A 17,333-nucleotide genomic window follows, 5' to 3' on the forward strand; every position below is an offset into this window, starting at 1 on the left:
TTCGAGGGCGGCACTCCTGCCGGAACTGCCGCGGTGCGGGACGCTCAAGGACTACATCTCCCACAGTGCAAGGCGGCCGGGGAGCGCGCCGACGCCTCGGGGCTTCCCACACGCCCCTGCGCGGGCACCGCCCGGCTCGGCCTGACAGGAAGGCGGGGCTTTGTTGGTGGCGGGAGGGATAGGAGTCCCTGGCACTGCGAACTTCAGGAACTTTTAAAAATCAAGTTCGCGATTACAAACCGCCCGTCCCGGTGTCTCTCTAGAAGAGACCGTGCCAACTGGGGAATTCCCGGTCTGACTGTGGCCCTGCTGTTGCCTCTGGGCAGACGATGTAGCCTTTTCGTTTGGTGTTCTTAAACAAGTCGGGCAGGAAGCAGCGCAGACTACCCCAGAGCTAGCAGGTGGGGAGGGCGAAGCCGCTTCAGAGCCCGCCCGGCCCACAGAGTGTGGGCTACCGTCTCGCCTCCGCCAGGCGTCCTTGGCGTCGGCGTCAGCCCTGACGCCGTGCCCCCGGAGCCGGCTGACAGGCGGAGTTGTCCTCGGCCCCGCCCCCAACAGCGCCTCTGCGCACGCGCCAGCAACGAGGGGGCCCAGAGGAGGAGCGTCGGCGCTGGGTATCCATGGCGACCGGACGCGGCCGGCTCCTGCAGCTGCAATGGCAGTGCCTCTTGGCGCGGCCGCAGCCGCTTGGCTGCTTTGGCTCAGCTTTCGGGAGCCCCGGGGCTGCCGCGGGGCGCTCAGGGTTCAGGTGACTCTCCGGGGGTGGGGTGGGGTGGGGTGGGGTGGGGGAGGGCGCCCGGGAGCCCCGACGGGAGTAGCCCCTCACTCCCCCGCCTCCCTTTCTCCTTATTTTCATTGATTCCGACCTGTTCGCGGGAAAGGTCTGGAAGGACGAAGAGAGGAAGTGTCTAAAACTTGGAAGCGTGGGGTTACCCCAAGTCACGGTACAAGTCGAGGAGCTTCCGTGGAATATTCTGTCTCCTCGGTTCATTCAGTTAGTGGGCCCTGGGGGTACGGGGTCGTGCGAGCCCCTAGACCCAGAGCAGCCCTCGCAGAGAGCCGCCGCGTGGACGCGCCCACCTGCGGGGGCAGGTGCGAATCTCCGCGCTCCCGCGCGGGGTCGCCGGCACGGCCCCCCTCCAAAGTGTGTTCCCGAAGTTATTTCCTAATTCTGGGGCCGGGAGTCACCTTTTGTCCTTTTTATGACTTTGGAAAAGTCGATAATACTTACCAAAACATAATCAATTTTCTCTCCTGCCCCCAGTTCACGAACGGAGGACTCAGCCCCTAATCAGGTAACGCTGTTAGGCAGGCTGGTCTGGGAGCTGCACCTCCGCCATCAAGGCAAGATTTGTGTTTCTAAGCAGACCCTGGGTGGATGCCTTTTGTTAATAGACATCCCTACGTGCTCGCTCCCTGATTCTTTTCTGCAGTCTTCCTGTCCAAGCGGAGGAGGGTGTGTGTGTGTGTGTGTGTGTGTGTGTGTGTGTGTGTGTGTGTGTGTGTGTTCTGGTGACAGGGGGCTTGTCTTCGCGGAGGAGGGTGTGTGTGTGTGTGTGTGTGTGTGTGTGTGTGTGTGTGTGTGTGTGTTCTGGCGACAGGGGGCTTGTCTTCGCGGAGGAGGGTGTGTGTGTGTGTGTGTGTGTGTGTGTGTGTGTGTGTTCTGGCGACAGGGGGCTTGTCTTCGCGGAGGAGGGTGTGTGTGTGTGTGTGTGTGTGTGTGTGTTCTGGCGACAGGGGGCTTGTCTTCGCGGAGGAGGGTGTGTGTGTGTGTGTGTGTGTGTGTGTGTGTTCTGGTGACAGGGGGCTTGTCTTCCCTCCAGTTCTCTCCGGGTACCCTGGGCCTGAAGGGTGGTCCTCTTCTGCAGTCACAGAAGGAGATTGGAGGAGTGAGGTGGGGAAGGGGCATGGCTCAGGAGGTGGCAGCTGCTTTCCAGAAGGAACTTCAACTTAACTCCAAGGACAGTGGCTCGCCTCACTGAGTGAGTGGCCCAGGTGTCGGAGGAAGTATCCCTGGTGCTGTCTTCATGTCTTATTACATCCCTTTCTTTCATCGTGAGCTGTTCTAGCTGCTCTGCACCGGTCTTCCCAGTTAGATTGCAGGGTGGAGGAATAGTGCTAAGGACCGTTTGCATTCTTGGAGACTCTCTTTTTGTTTGTAGATCTTGATTTACGGATATAGAAAGTCTGCCATATTATGCCTTGTAATAAGCCAGATGTCTGTGTTTAAGCATAGAAAAGGATTCTGTTACTAAGCAGTGACTAACACTACACGACTACTACTTACCAGCTCAACTACTTAAGGTGTATTTTTTTCCCTCTGAATCTCCTGGACTGTCCCGTGTCCATCCTGACGGGATCCATTACCCCTTTTACCCTAGTTTCAGAAGCAGGGCCCCCCTCCCTAGGTGTTACGGTGATAGTGGTTCTTGAGAATAGCTGTAAACGGGCTGCATATCACAAGCCTCGTGACACAATGGTGACAATGCCTGCAAATTTTCTATTATGTAGGAGAGAAAGACAGGAATTTAAAGTAGGAAGATTGAACTTTAAATCAATTTGCCACTGTTACTAAAATTAGTCTTTATATATAAGGCTTTGTTAGTGGGAAGCAGGATGATTGTTACATGATGAATCTTCTATTACTTTGTAAGTTGAGTGAACTTCTTGTTGAAATGATGTAATTAGAATGCCTGTAATTATGCCTGGCATGGAAGTGTGCATGGCAGTCTGTGATTTGGTGATATATAAATTCTTTTGGTCAAGAAAAGTCAGATCTTAAGAATGGTTATAGTCTAAGTAGGTGGTTATTTTTAATGTCTCAAGGCAGAAAGAATTAGATTTTCAGAAAGAATCACACAAAGTGTTTAATATGTTTAAATCTTTTTAACACAAAATATGAATTTGTATAAATAAATATCTTAAACTGTAAGAATATCACAGAAAGCTGTCAAGTTGGCTTAGTTTCTGCTTGGTCTAATTTCTTTGATTTATCAGATATTAAGAATCAGGCCCAGAAAGTAGGTTTTTAAAATACTGAACTTAATTCAAAGCAATCAGGTAAAGTTTGTCACGTGAAAAAAAAATCGGTTTTAAACTAAATGTCATCTTCCTAGTTATAAAGCTTAATGTGCACTGCTTAACTTTGTAGCCATACAGAGCTTTATGCCATGCGTGGGACTTCCTGATGGTGGACTATGTAGCCCTGTAGAATGTGCAGTTAGTTTATTTTATGGAGAAATGCAGATGTGCTCTCAACGGTAAAGTCCATAACGATAAGATGTATGGTGACACAGACGTCACTGTTAATTACCTCGTTAGAGCCTTAGTCTTCTGTTCTGGAAATGAGGGGCTTGGGAGATCTAGTTTAATCACGGAAAAACAAAACAGAAACAAATAGGCTGTACTTCGAACAGATATGAGCCAGTGGGTAGGGGATTCCTTCTTGACATGGAAAACTAACATAATAGGTTTGGGGAAAATGTTAAATAACTGGTGGGTAGTATAATACATTTTTATAATAAGACAAACACTGATAAGTTACCCATTAGAATGCAATATTTGCATTAATTTTTCATATTAAATATGAGGTTTCAAAGAAGTTTTGAGCTTTCTGCAGGGTGTGCTCCCAGATTTTGGAAGACCTGGAACCCAGAATGCTTGGGGGCCTTTGAGAACAAAGGCTCCAGCCGAAAGGATGTCTTTTTGCTGTGAAAACTGTGCTCCCAAACCTTCCTGTGTTTGGGCTTCTCAGTTTTGAAATGAGAACAACAACCCTCCCTTACAATTCATTACATTTTCAGTATACAGGAAATATTAGAGAGTACACTGTGTTCTCTCCAATCTTCCGGCTTCTATTTAAAAACAAGCACCACCAAAAACTCTGTAATCCCCTAATCTTGTGAATCAGATGTATCACCAGTTAATACCTTGTTATCTTTCCTTGCAGACTGCTTTTCTTTGTGTGTATGTGTTTGGTTTTTTCCTCTGAAGAGAGAAATAGAAATATAAGATTTTGTAGTGTATGCTGATAGAATCTGCATTTTTGATCAATGTGTTATTAATTTAGCAAATATTTATTGAATGCTTTCTTCATGCTGGGGGTGTTGTGGGTGCCGAAGAACAGGCAGTGAACAGAACTCATGCAGACGCCCTGCCAGCACAGCCCTTCCACCCCAGTGATGGTGGGCGAGTGAAATGTGTGGCATCTGGTGATGTGTGCTAAGGAAAAAAATGGGGGGCATCGTGTGTGTGTGAAGTTCAGACTGGAGTTAGAGGGCATGGTTGGAAGATCTCAGTGAGATGGTGATGTTTGAAAGAGTCAGATGCGACTGAGCAGCTAAGCAGGCAGGCACTGTGTGTAGGAGGTGAAGAAGCCTGCTGTGCAGACGCTATGAACTTGTTTTTATGCAAACCCTCCCACCTGAGTTGCAACTGTCCGTTTTAACTGGCTGAATGTTGCCTTTTTATGGAGGCCATGGGAATGAACTGATCCCTGTCTGTTTCTAGGGGCTTCTTCCCTGGTGGCTCAGTGGTGAAGAACCCACCTGCCAGTACAGGAGATTTGGGTTTGATCCTGGGGTCAGGAAGATCCCCTGGAGAAGGGAATGGCAACCCACCCCAGTATTCTTACCTGGAGAATTCCATGAACAGAGGAGCCTGGTGGGCTACAGTCCATGGGGTCACAAAAGAGCTGGACATGACTTAACAACTAAACAGCAACAACCAAATACTGTTTCTAGTACTTTTCCCAGTGTAGGCAACTTTGAGATGAATGTTCCTGAGTGAATCCTTTGCGCTCTTTTTTTTTTTTGCCTTGGGATATATTTCTAGACCTGAAGTTCTTGGCTTAAAAAAATACATGTCTTCGAAGGATCTCAACATTTACTAGGACTTGACTTTCCCTGCGCTTGGCACCAATCTGTGCTCACAGTAGTGAAGGAGAATGTCTGCTTATCTGTAGCCAAGCCAGCCTTATCATCGTTTATTAGGTCTTTGCCAGTTTGCTAGATTGAAACTGATGGATAGATCTATTTTACTTTTCTTTGGTTTCCTTGGAAAGGCCTAGGGTGATCGTTTTGATTTTTTTTCATCTTTTGATTGAAGAAATACATAATGGCAAAAAGCTGTTATTGCTTTTTTACTAATGCTTCTAAACAAATTTGTATTTGGTCAGCCACCACAGCAGTATTCATTTAAGTTATAAAATATCTGTGAGAGACGCTCCTCAGTCATCTGTCAATAGTATCTACCTGTGTACAGACTCTCAGACTTCTGGGCACACTTGTGTAGGGGTCTAAATGTAACCCAGTGAGGACTTGATAGATATTGTTATTAAATGGAAGAGTAAAAAAAAATCCTTCAAAGCTTAAGTAAGCTTAGAAAGCTTTGTCTCCTTAAGGTGTTTTCTTTGAATAAGTCACACAGGTCATCTAGAGTTTGCAGGATTGGTTAGCTGCTTAAAATAAGGAATGCTTTAAAAAACTGTGTGTGTAGTGTTGAACTGTGTATTGTGCCCGCCTCTTCTGTTCTTCCCAAGCTCATGTCTACCCAGAACCTGAGGACGGCCTTTATTTGGAATTGGGGTCTCTGCGGATGTCGTTAGTTAAGATGAGGTCACACTGGATCAGGGTGGGTCCTAAACTGAATGCGACTGCTGCTGTGTATGGAGACACACACACACGGAGGGAAGGCCGCCTTGTCAGGAGGGACCAGAGGTTGTGATGAGCTCAGCTGCCATGAGACACAGGACACAGAGGACCGTCAGCGCCATCATAAGTTGGAAGAGGTGGGGACGGAGTCTGTCCTAGAGCCCAGGGAAGGAGCATGGCCCTCCCAACACCTTGGTTTTCCTGTTTGGCCCCTAGGTCTGCGAGACGATACGTTTGTGTTGTTTCAAGCCACCCTGGTTTAAAGGTGCTGTAAGTCATGTTTGCTCAGTTTCTTCTGACTACGATTCCCTGGACTGTGGCCCGCCAGGCTCCTCTGTCCGTGGGCTTTCCCAGGCAAGAATCCTGGGGTGGGTTGCCACTTCCTTCACCAGAGGACCTTCCCAACTCAGGGGTTGAACCTACGTCTCCTGCATGGCAGGCAGAATCTTTACCTCTGAGCCACCTGGGAAGCCCACTTTGTTAAGGCAGCCCTAGGAAATTAAGACAATTAGGAAATTGTCTTTTACTTCTGGTTGCCATTATAGCAAGATCAGTGGACTTGAAGCTTGTTGGCTATGGAAATCTTTGCTTAAACAAAAATGTCAATAGAAGTATAAAAATTACTGCCCAGGTGGGATTCTCTGACTAAAGGGGGAGAGGGCATTGCGAAGCTTTCCAAAGGAGCATCTCACCCTGCCCTCTCTGGCTCTGCGTTTCTGCACTGGGCCAGGAAGTCAGGTAAGATGACGAGCACCTGAGTGCCTCCTGCTGCATGAAGCTGGGATGGAGAGGCAGCAGGATCTGGAGCATACTCTGCCTCTCCTGGGCTGAGATGCCAGCGCACAGAGGATCACAGTGTTTCCTGAAGGCCTGCCGTGTGCCAGCTAGTATGCTCGTTTCTGAAGAGAAAAATCTAGCCCGGGAAGAGAAACTTGTGCTCTGGCTGCTCAGAAGCACCTGGGGAATCGTCAGGCTATTTGAGTGCTTGCTGGCATGTCCATCCTGGCATGTGTGTCTCCATGGCGGGCACCAGGTGATGCCAAGTCCGTGGGCAGCACCGTCCCCAGGCCTCCTGAGAGCAGGCTGTGCTCACGGTCAAGGGCCATCCTCTGTCCAGATCTGTCCATATGGACTTCATTCTTCTGCTCCCAGAGAGACTGTTGCCTTGACTTCCGAGTTCTTGGGGTCCCCTCCCTTTGCCCCCCATGCAGTCATCGTGCATATCTGTTAGGAAAAATGGGATGGGGTGATTAAACCTGTGGTGAACAGAGTGTATCCTCAGAGCTGTAGGGTTGGTGAACCAAGCGTGTGGATACCGCATCTCTAGGTTCTAGTGGCTTCTGAAATGGTATGCTGGCTGGGAGGGTCAGTGAATGGTGTGTGTGTGTGTGTGTGTGTGGCAGTGGGTGGGGTGAGGGGGTCATGTGTGTGGGGAGGGCAGGTGAAGAAGCAGGTTCTAGTTCTCCGCGGGAGAAGCAGCGTGTCCACCAGGAGCTGTGAGCTTGCTGGCTTTCTGGGCATCTCAGATCCCTGCCCAGCTGCTGTTGAGAACAGCTGGTCTTGGAGTGACTGTGATGAACATTGATTTTAGTGAGTGGGTGTTTGGTCCTCCTGCGGCTGTGACTGCCGGAGCCAGAACTGGGACTGCTCGTTAGCCCTCCAAGATGGGCACACCTGGGATGGTGCCAGATCCAGTTCAGGAATTTAAGTGTTTTTTTTTTTTTTTTAATTCTGTTGATGTCAACTTTACTGTTTTTCTATTGTGTTATTTAAACTGGACACATTTTATCTTTTCCCTTTTTGTTTCCATTAAGTATGCTTTTTTAAAAAATGTATTTATCTTTGATTGGAGAATAAGTGCTTCACTGTTTCCACTAAGTTCTCCCTGTAGCACCTTTTAATGGGCTGACGGTATATAAAACGCAGCAGAGTCAGCCCAGCCTTCAGGTTTGCTCAGGACACTGAATGTCTGACTGCCCCCCAACCCTCCCCTTCCTCCTATAGATGAAGTTTCACAGGGAGTGGTCTTTGGAGTGTATGAATCCTTTCTGTTTCACAGAGGGGAATGGACAGTTCACCTTTGTAATTTGTATTTTCCACATCTGCTTTCAGAACGAGGCCAGGCGCCACGCTGCCCGCAGGCCCCGCTGCTCTGAGTCTCTGTGCCCGGCAGGACAAGGTCTACGGGAGGCCCCGTGCGGGCTGCTCTGCGTCCCTGGACAGGTAAGGGGCGGAGGTGCTCTGCCGCAGCTCGTGGCGGGGGTGGGGGCGTCATTAGAGAAAGTTTAGTGCCGGATACCCCAGGTTGCTATTTTGAGCTCTCTAAGAATAGAAGTGTGCGGGGAGAAAGTACAACGTGGAGAGCTGGCTATGAGTCACCACAGCCTGTCACTGTCATCATCAGACTAGTTTCATGAAGCTGAACTAGTAAAAGTGACAAGTGCATTTAGTTTTCCTTTTTTAAAAATGTTCTTCACAATTACTCACTTTCCACTTGCTAAAGACCCTTGAAAAAGGAGAAGGAAGATTAGAGTGTGTCCTTTGGAAAGCTCAGGAGGTCTCTGGCTTACTTGGCTTTCAGGATTTGGGGAACCCTGTTGTGTCATGTCAGGTTCTGTTCTGTGACCCTCAACAACAAGATCTTAGAAACGGAAAAAAAAATTTGCTATTTGAAATTGATGCTGAAATGCCTGTGGCTTCCTACTGGACTACCGCCCCTGCGGCAGCAGCCGTGCACTCTGTCCTGTGCAGTCCTGGGAAGTCGGCGCCCCCGGGGACGTCTCACAGGGCGGGGCGCAGGCTCCCCTAGTCCACGTGCTGCAGGGCTCGGATTCAAACAGAAAGCCTGAGTGCAAGTTTTGGACTTTTAATATCGCATCGTAACTAGCTCAGGAAACACTGTCCGTACTTGTACTGTGTTTTTAAAAAGAAAGGAAAAGTAAAAAAAGAAAGATCTAACTAAGGACACGGATTTAAACTTTAAACCATACGCTCTGGGAATTTTTTTGTTCGTTCACTCAGTCATGTCTGATTCTTTTTGACCCCATGAACTGCAGCACACCAGTCTCCCTGTCCTTCACCATCTCCTGGAATTTTCTCAAACTCATGTCCATCAAGTCGGTGATGCCATCCAACCATCTCATCCTCTGTCATCCCCTTCTCCTCCTGCCTTCAATCTTTCCCAGCAGGAGGGTCTTTTCCAATGAGTAGGCTCTTTGCATTAGGCAGCCAAAGTATTGGAGCTTCAGCATCAGTCCTTCCAATTCAGGATTGATTTCCTTTAGGATTGACTGGTTTCATCTTGTTATCCAAGGCACTCTCAAGAATTGTCTTCTTATTCTTCTCTGGGAATAGACTCTGTCATACAGCAATCTGATAGGAGAGCTAGAACAAATAGCGCTTCAGCTGATCTGTCCATGGATACCCTAAAGCCTTCTCTGAACCAAACGCTCTGCTTGGGGAAGGAGGCAGTTGGTGAGCTACTCACATGTGTTCTCATGAGGCTTCCAGTCCTGTGGAGGACCCAGATTAAAACAAGAAGTGGATTATAAATTGGGGTACGTGCTGTCCAGAAAGCAAATGGACTCTAATCCAGGTTAATAGGGTGGGATGGTCAGGCAAGACTTCTCTTGAGCTGACATTTAAGCTGAGAACTGAACACGGAGATGAAAGGGCCTGGAGAAGAGCCGGCAGAGAGGGGCGGTGTGGTGGGTGGGGTGGGGGGGTGTCGGCACCTGGGCACCTGCTGCTGGAGCGGATGCTGGAGGGTGGGCGAGGGAGGCCGCCTACGGGCCCAGGGGCTGGGCTGTCTGCTCAGAGCTCTGATGCTGTTTGCTTTCTGACATTGCCTCGTTCACTTCTCTGCCTGGGGAGGCGGGAAGGAGAGACACCCAAGAGCTGCCATGGGAGCCCCGGGCCTGTTGCACAGAAAGGGCTGCTTGCATTGGGAGATGAACGGCCAGGTGTTTTCTGGAAGCTGCTCTGACTCCTCTCCCCCTGCCCCCTCTAGTTTGCCCTCAGAGGTCCTGCTGAAGATCCTGTCCTACCTGGATGCAACGGCCCTGCTGTGCGCCGGGTGCGTGAACAGGCGCTTCTATCACCTGGCCAGTGACAAGTAAGGAGCAGACTGCGCGTCGCTGCGTGCCCGGTGGCGTGGTGAGGGAAGTGGTGAAAACTAGCCAGAGCCTTTGAACCATTTTCGAGAATTTAGAAGAATTTCAAGAGTGGTTTCAGACAAATGTCTACCAGGTGAAATTTTCAAAGGTTTTAGGAAAGGGATACCCTTTGCACGAACTGGAAAAGGTCTCACTTGTTCTCGATGTAGCTGTTGGAGGAAGTGGCCTCAGGCCTGTTGTCCGGGAGGACTTGCTGTTCCCCAGAGGTGGGCAGGCTTCCCCCGCAGCCTGCAGCAGCCGTGGGACCTGCCCTGACCCGCCCCGCTGACCCTGTGGGGCCTTGTGAAGCAGACCCCACAGGAAGACGAGGGAGGGGCTCCCCGAAAGCCACCTGCCATGGGACGTGCTTGGTGCAGGGGCGCGAGGGGAGGGGCGGGGAGGAGGGAGCATGCCCAGGGAGCCTCTGCCCCGGGGGAGGAGGCCTGCAGAGCCCCCGGGCTGGTGGGGGTCCGTGGGACGAGGGGTGGAACCCCTTCTTCTGTGCTGTCGCTGTGATCTCTGTCGGCGGCTCAGAACGTTGTCTTGAGGCTGAGAAGTGGGCTCCCCCCAGCTTATGGCGAGCTCGTGGGGTCTTGGCTGTGACACCCCTCTGTCTTTACCATCAGAAGGTCAGACAGGTGTTGGTCCACATAGGAGCCCAGTGTCAGCCAGGGCAGAGCATGATGGAGAGGAACTCGGATTTCAGGGCTGGTTTACTTGGTGAGGGGGTGGGGGAGGGCTGTGGTGTGTAGACACACCTGCACAGTGCTCCTCAGCGTGGGGCCCGCAACAGCTGCATTAGAGTCAGTGGGAAAGGAGAAAAAGGTATCGGACCCCTGGTGTACATTTCTGCAGATTTAAATTCTGTGTTCTAGAATCTGTGTTCAAAATTTCTCCAGCCGTGTTGTCATAATAAGAAGGGGACATATGCCATTCTCTGGTTGGTCAGGGTGGTTTTCTTATCTGTGAACTTAAAAAAGCTATTTCCTGTGTGAGAAGATACGTGTCAGTATATATGCATAGTTTCAGGTCCTGAGATAGTTCGAGAATGAATGGAAAGCAACTTTTGTGTGTCTCTTCCTTAGTGACCCTCAGAGAGAAAGACATTCTCCGAAGCAGAGAGCAGTGAGGCGTTTTTCAAGGAGGGGGTTGAGTAAATGACCAGAACTGTAGCTCCTTGGGGGTTCTTGATTCAAGGACAGAGCTGAGACTGTTCAGATAGACTCCTAAGCCGTGAGTTTCCTAGTCTCTGCCCCTCTGTCCAAGGCCCATGGGGTGCAGGCTCTGTGCTGGGAGCCTCAGCTGTAGTTAGGTTCTTTGCACTTTTGTTGTCGGTTATCTGTCCACCCCACTTTCTTGGACGTGGTTGTCTGTAAAAATCTGAGCTTCTTATGAAGTTACCCTCGTGTGTGTTCTCTTTTATGGAGGAGAGTCTTAGTGGGATAAGTTGAATTGTATTCTTAAGAGTTACAGTCTGATTTCACAGCCAGACTTCATAAAAGGACATGTTAAGAACTGAATAGGTAAACCATGAATGTTCCTGAGAAGTTGGTGGTACTTTTTGAGCTTTGTTTGAAGAGAGGACAGGAGCCGTCCCGTGGCCAGTTACACTGCTGACTTATGGGGAGACGCATCACGAGGGTGGGGTCTCCCTTTGCCCCTGTTGCCTGGGGGGCTGTCCCCCTACCTGCATGGGGCAGCCCTCGGCATGAGCCCGGGGCTCTGTGGTGGGGGGTGGGTGGTGGGGTGTCACAGGGAAGCCTGGATCGGGCTGAACCTGGCTCTCTCCAGTGCCCGGGAAACACTGTTCATCAGAACGTTCAGTTGGCCCCGTTTCCTGAGCAAACCTGAGGGAATTCTTCCTGTGCTTGGCTCACAGTCAGATAGCTCTTGCCCTTCAGTCTGCTCTAGCTTTTTAACCAGGTGGGGCATTTTGTGATTAAGAAATGAATGGTTTTGGGTTTAGGGACTGTCTAAAAGCCTCTCAAGCTTGACCTTTGTGCTGTATAAATAATGAAGTGGAACAATATACGTAATACTGAATATTTTAATTGTGTAGGATGTTTTTTATTCTCTTGAGGCTCCACCGATGGTGCATTAGGTGAGATACTGTGTGTGAAAGTGGTGCATCACACGAGTGTAGGGTGGTGTGGCCAGCCAAGGGTGTGACGTCACCACCCTGCCCCTCACGCCCCTCCCCAGACCTGTGTTCTGTAGTCTGTGAGCGCCGGAGCTTGTGGAAAATAGAACGAGCCGCAGTCCCTGTGGCACGCAGGTGGGAAGTTTGGGGTTCAGTGGAGATCTTGCTGAAGTAGAAGAACACTGAAGTGGAGTGACCTGAGTAAATCAGAAGAAAGCACAGACAGGCATTTCTGCAAACAGAGTTTTCAGAAGCAAGCATCTCCTCAAGGGATTTTGGTGAAAGAGCTCAGGTTACCTGGATGTTCTCAACTGTTTTGCATCTCAACTCATTATTTTGCATCTATTAGCCTATGTACGAAAGCCTGTAAAATTATGAGCTGAAACATGAATACTTTAAGACAGAAACCTTGGAGTGAAATGATTTTGTGAGGGGAGAAATGACTAGAAAAACTCATACTAGAAAGCGATGTTGGTAGCAGGTAGGGGTCTGACTGCCTGTTAGTTTGTTAGGAAGTCCTGCATGGAGTGTTGAATCGCTATGCTATCAGAAAAGGCTGTCCCCTCCAGACCTTTGCCTCCAGGAGTCCTGCCTCCCAGGCCTCCTGCAGATCATCCTTTTCTGCATTCAATAGAAATGCAGAGACAGGAATTAGTCAATAATTAATTATGTAAATTTCGCCCTTCACACCAGGAAACCGATGCTAACTCCTGCCTTAGTTTCCCTGTGGAGTGCCTTTCCTTCCTGTTGGAGAGTGTTGGCGAGGGGAGCCCCCGGCTCAGCCCCCATCGTTGCTCCAGAGCCTCGGGCTCTGGGTCAGAGTGGTGTTGGAATTCCAGTGCCACGGCTGATGGGTGCTCTGGATGTGGATACGATTGTTGGAGCCCGTGCCTCGGTGCTGCTGAAGAGTCAGGGACAGGTGGGGGTTGAGGCGGTGAGGATTCAGTGGTGGTTCTGTCACCAGTGAACACAGACCTGGGCAGGGCACCTTGCAGCTGGGCCTCAGTCACATTGTCTATTCAGTGGGGACAGTCCTAGCCGCCACCTCCTGGGTTTGCTGGGAGGGCGAAGTGAGGGAGTGCTTGTGAAGTGTGCTCAGAGCTAGTGCTCCAAAACGTTACCTGTTGTCAGGTGTTATTAATCATCTTCAATTTATCCTCTTTGTGCAAGCAGTTCATGTTCATTGTTAAAAAACTAAAATACATGTCAGTTACCATCGGCATTTCTCTCTCTGTGTATATACATAAAACTGCTTTCTGATCTTTTCAAAGACACGCATGTATACAAGCTAGGAAGTCACATTGTGTACCCTTCTTGCTTTCTCCTATGTTAGATCTTTTCAATTATTGGTGTAAGAAGGCAGCTTTTCTTTGGGATGACACCAGGGTAACGAGATCGCTCATTTCCCTCAGGCCTGGGAAGCACACTTTTCCCATTAGTATGTGTTTCTAGAGTTAGTAAATCTAAAACACTAACCTCACACAACAGTTCATGTTGACACTTGAGCAGCTGTGAACGTATAGCTTGACTTAGTCATGGAAATAACTAGATAACAGTTATTTAACTCATTGTTAAATCATGTAAAACAGTTGTTCTGTGTTTCTCTAACATATTTGTTACAGGCGTGTGACAGTGTCTCTTAGTTAACACATTTGTTTCCTCTCCTCCCCCAGTTTTATTTGGATCAGAATCTACTCAGCTGCCTTTTCACCTAAAAGATCTCATTGGAGAGTTGATCCGGCAGAGAAGACAGACTTGTCTGTGAACTTACTGTCAGCAGGGGATAAAGAAGCTGGATATTGGAAGAAAGAGTATCTTAAGAAACAGATAGTGTCTGTAAAGGCGGCTCTAGCGCGGGTTCTCAAACCTCTGCACCCCCACACAGGCCTCCCATTGAAGACCAAGGAGGCCCTCAGGTGGGCCTCACGTTAGCAAAGAAGGATGGCGTGAGCCCTGAGTACTGTGTGTGCAGGTCGTACGCGTGGTTTACATGGGGAGGGACTGTTGGATGTTTTGTGGTCTTGTGTGCCTATAAAATAAATGGCATTTTCCCATCCCACATATATGGTCCAAAGGTTTCACGTGGCCTGGTAGTTGGCTCTAATAAAGCGGGAGATGCCAGGCCCTGCTCAGCGGGCAGAGCCTTAGTCGTCTTCACCTGTGTGTTGCCGGCTCCTGGCACAGAGCAGCGGTTCCACGGGTGTCTGTGAGGTGAGGGGACAGGTCCCGAGAGAGCTGCTGTGGCCTGAAAACTCAGACCAGGCGTGTTCTGGAGCTTTAGATGACATGTGGCAGACTTCGTTTTTATTTTTTGCTGTGAGGCAAACACTCTCGCTCGCTTTTCTGTCTTCAGAATGTCTGGCTTAGGCTGGGTGATCATACTGAGAGGGGACGATGGAAGAGAGTACACCATGGAGCATGCACACCTCTCCTTCAACGACTCCTCCGTCACGGTCGTGTGGTACAGCAAGGCCTGGCCGCCGCTCGCCACGCTGTCCACCTTGGACTTGTGTGGGGTGACGCCGGTGTTCATGGGCCAGTCCAGGACCCCCACCAGGATCAGGTACGTGCTGCAGGGCAAGGCTGTGTCACAGGGAGCGACTCTTGGCCTGCCTTTCCTCGTGAAAAAATATTTTGATTTGATTGCATTTGCAAGCCTTCTCTTTCATTCTGGGTTACTATCGAATAGGAAAAGAAGGGGCTTACACATCAATAAGCTCATTGTTGTTTAGTTACTCAGTCGTGTCCGACTCTTTGAGATCCCATGGACTGTAGTTCGCCAGGCTCCTCTGTCTGTGGGGTTTTCCAGGCAAGAATACTGGAGTGGGTTGCCTTTCCTTTCTCCACAGGATCTTTCCGACCCAGGGGTTGAACCTGCATCTTTTACACTGGCAGGAAGGTTCTTTTCCACTGAGCCATCAGGGAAGCCCTATCCACGGCTTAGGGAATGGTTTTCTCGTGACAGTTTCCTGAATGATAGATGGCTGACCCTCTGAGGTTTTTCATTTTAAAACCATTCTGATACAGAGACATATAAAATGATTACATTTCCCTTCTTTAGTAGGTGATACAGTAGTCATAGTTTAAGCATTAGGCCGTGTAGTCATTTACTGTTTTGTCTGCTTTTCTGTTGAGCTCGCTGGTTGTGTCGTCTCCTGCAGGTGGCTTGCTGTTCCATGCCTCCACACTCTCACCTGTGAAATGGGGTGAGATTGGTTGTGACATAGTGTTCAATGTGCATGGCTGCGGTGAGATCACAGAATTTCACTGTCCAGTGCGCACGTCGGGTCTCATGTGTCTTATTGCTGGTGCTTACTGAGTCCTTATTATTATTCCGTTGTGAGGCAGCTGTGCCGTGGGTTCACACTCATTCTTAGGCTTTTGGTTTTCCCAAGAACTCGGTCCTGCTTACTTTTCTAAGCTGGATTTTGTCACGTGTGGCATCCCGAGCTCCTGGATCTCCGTGTGTGGAAATGCAGAGGTGGTGGCTGCCTTCTCTGGCATTGGTTTCTCTCACACCCCCAGCCCCTCTGACCTCGCAGTGCGTTGTTCTCACTGCCCTTTGAGCTGCAGCCCCACCATGGGCTCCGCTTCCAGCCCCTGCCAAGGGAGGTGTTGAAATCTCACTGCAGCATCAGCCTTCTGCTCAGTAGAACCGCCTTCTTTCCAGGTGTCCCTGGATGCAGACACGATTCTGCAGTTTGTGGCCAAGCCGCTTGTCTGTGGTCCTGCCTCCAGCGCTGGCTCTCTGAGGGCTGTTCCAGTGATCTCTGATCTGGTTGTCGTGCTGTGACTGTGGGGGTGTCGTATTCCTAGTGCTAGTGAGTCCAGGTTTTATTGTATTCTGAAAATATTCTTACTACTGTGAAGGAAAACATGGGCATCACTTCCCCTGGCTATATTAACTAAAGATATTTTGGGAACAGCTACTTTTTTGGAATGGTACCTTTATCTGCATGAATCTCTGAAATTCTACCTGGTATCATTGTGGACCCCAGATTTTTCTCCTGCCCTGTTTAGGTTTTACGCACCGTGAAATTGTTTTCAGAGAGTGAGTCTGCAGCCTCTGTACCCGTGTGACTGAACAGTACGTTACTGGCATATCATGAGATTATGGTTATAGGGACAAGGACAGAACAGTGTGCATCAAAGTAAAACGCTCATGAAAGTTCATAAATGGGTGGTGTTGAATTGTAAACTCACTCAAAGATATGATGTTCCTGAAATTGTTATCCAAGTCAGGAATACCTGATATTGCACAGTAACAGAAAGCTAGTACTCACTGTGAAAATTCATTTAATGTAATTTATTTCCATTAAAACTCACTGAACTTCAGCCGGCATTTATTTGATCCACGATGCTGAACAAACTGAAAGTGCTTCTCAGGAGTCTGTTTTGATCGACGCTTTTATTGTAGGTTTGTGAGAAGATGCGTCCATGGTGCAGAAATGAAAACCCTTCTGCATCTGTGTGACAGCAAAGGAGAGACACAGTGATTTTTATTTTGTTTCCTCTATGAGGATTTTTTTTTAAACAATGAAAGCCTTATTTATGTGATTTCCAGTTTGCACATCCCTGTAACACGTGCCTTCCTGGTCAGACGGGTTATGCTGTGTGTGTCTCTGGTGTTCTTCAGGGGATGCTCTGCCTCCCGGACTTCTGAGAAATGTCGGGTCACCATCAGCCTTAGTTTCTGTGTCAGGGTGAATTGTAAGACCAAGGCCAACGGGGACCGGCATGGCCTCTGAGGTGTCCATCAAACTGGTCTGGAGCCGTGGTCTGAGGGCTGGGGCGTCAGGCTCCTTTCGGGGTGTTTTCCCAGCCCCACCCACTTGCATCCACGTTGGCGACATCATCGCAGTGGCTGCCGCCCCCGAGCCCCTCGCGGTGCCGCGTGCTCTGGGGGGGGCTCTCATGTCATCTCCTGCCTGCTCTCCCTCCCCGGACACCGGTGAAGTCAGGCTGAGACAGCGTGCAGGGTTGGAGCTAAGCGTTCAGCTCCGGTTCTCCTAATTCTACACTCGGTCTCCAGCCTTGTGTTCAGCTTCCCCCAGGGTATTCGTCCCACGCTCGGTGTATCTTTAGATCCTTGCCTCACACTCACGCTCACCTAACCTGTGTGATTCTTAGCACAAGAAGCTGGATGAAGGGCTCGGCTGGTCAGGTAGCCATGGAGGGGTCTGGTTTCCACACTTAGAGCCCCTTGCTTTCAAAGAGTGCATGGTGGAACACCGTGGTTTTTATGTGCTTCTGCCTAACGGACATCTGAACACCCGTGACCAGTTGGCGTGTGTCTTAGGTGCTGGAGGGGCCCCCGGGGCCCCCCTCTCCTTAGAGAGTTCCCTCTGATTGGAGCTGAGCTGTGTTAACTGGCCGCCGAGTCCTCCT

The 17,333-nt window shown here is 49.6% G+C and overlaps 1 protein-coding gene across 1 annotated transcript in view; it reads left to right on the top strand.

The window, feature by feature from the left end:
* Positions 1-55: 55 nt before the first annotated feature.
* The window catches only part of FBXO15 (F-box protein 15), a 37,215-nt gene continuing 19,937 nt past the window's right edge, over positions 56-17,333 (top strand). The window contains exons 1-5 of the mRNA XM_061130720.1: positions 56-748; positions 7,764-7,874; positions 9,661-9,765; positions 13,619-13,861; positions 14,299-14,508. Coding sequence (XP_060986703.1) covers positions 621-748; positions 7,764-7,874; positions 9,661-9,765; positions 13,619-13,861; positions 14,299-14,508 — 797 coding nt within the window. The 5' untranslated portion in view covers positions 56-620. The remainder of the gene's footprint in view (positions 749-7,763; positions 7,875-9,660; positions 9,766-13,618; positions 13,862-14,298; positions 14,509-17,333) is intronic.

This window comes from Dama dama, chromosome 27 (genome assembly GCF_033118175.1).
Source record: "Dama dama isolate Ldn47 chromosome 27, ASM3311817v1, whole genome shotgun sequence".
In the NCBI taxonomy this organism is placed as follows: domain Eukaryota; kingdom Metazoa; phylum Chordata; class Mammalia; order Artiodactyla; family Cervidae; genus Dama; species Dama dama.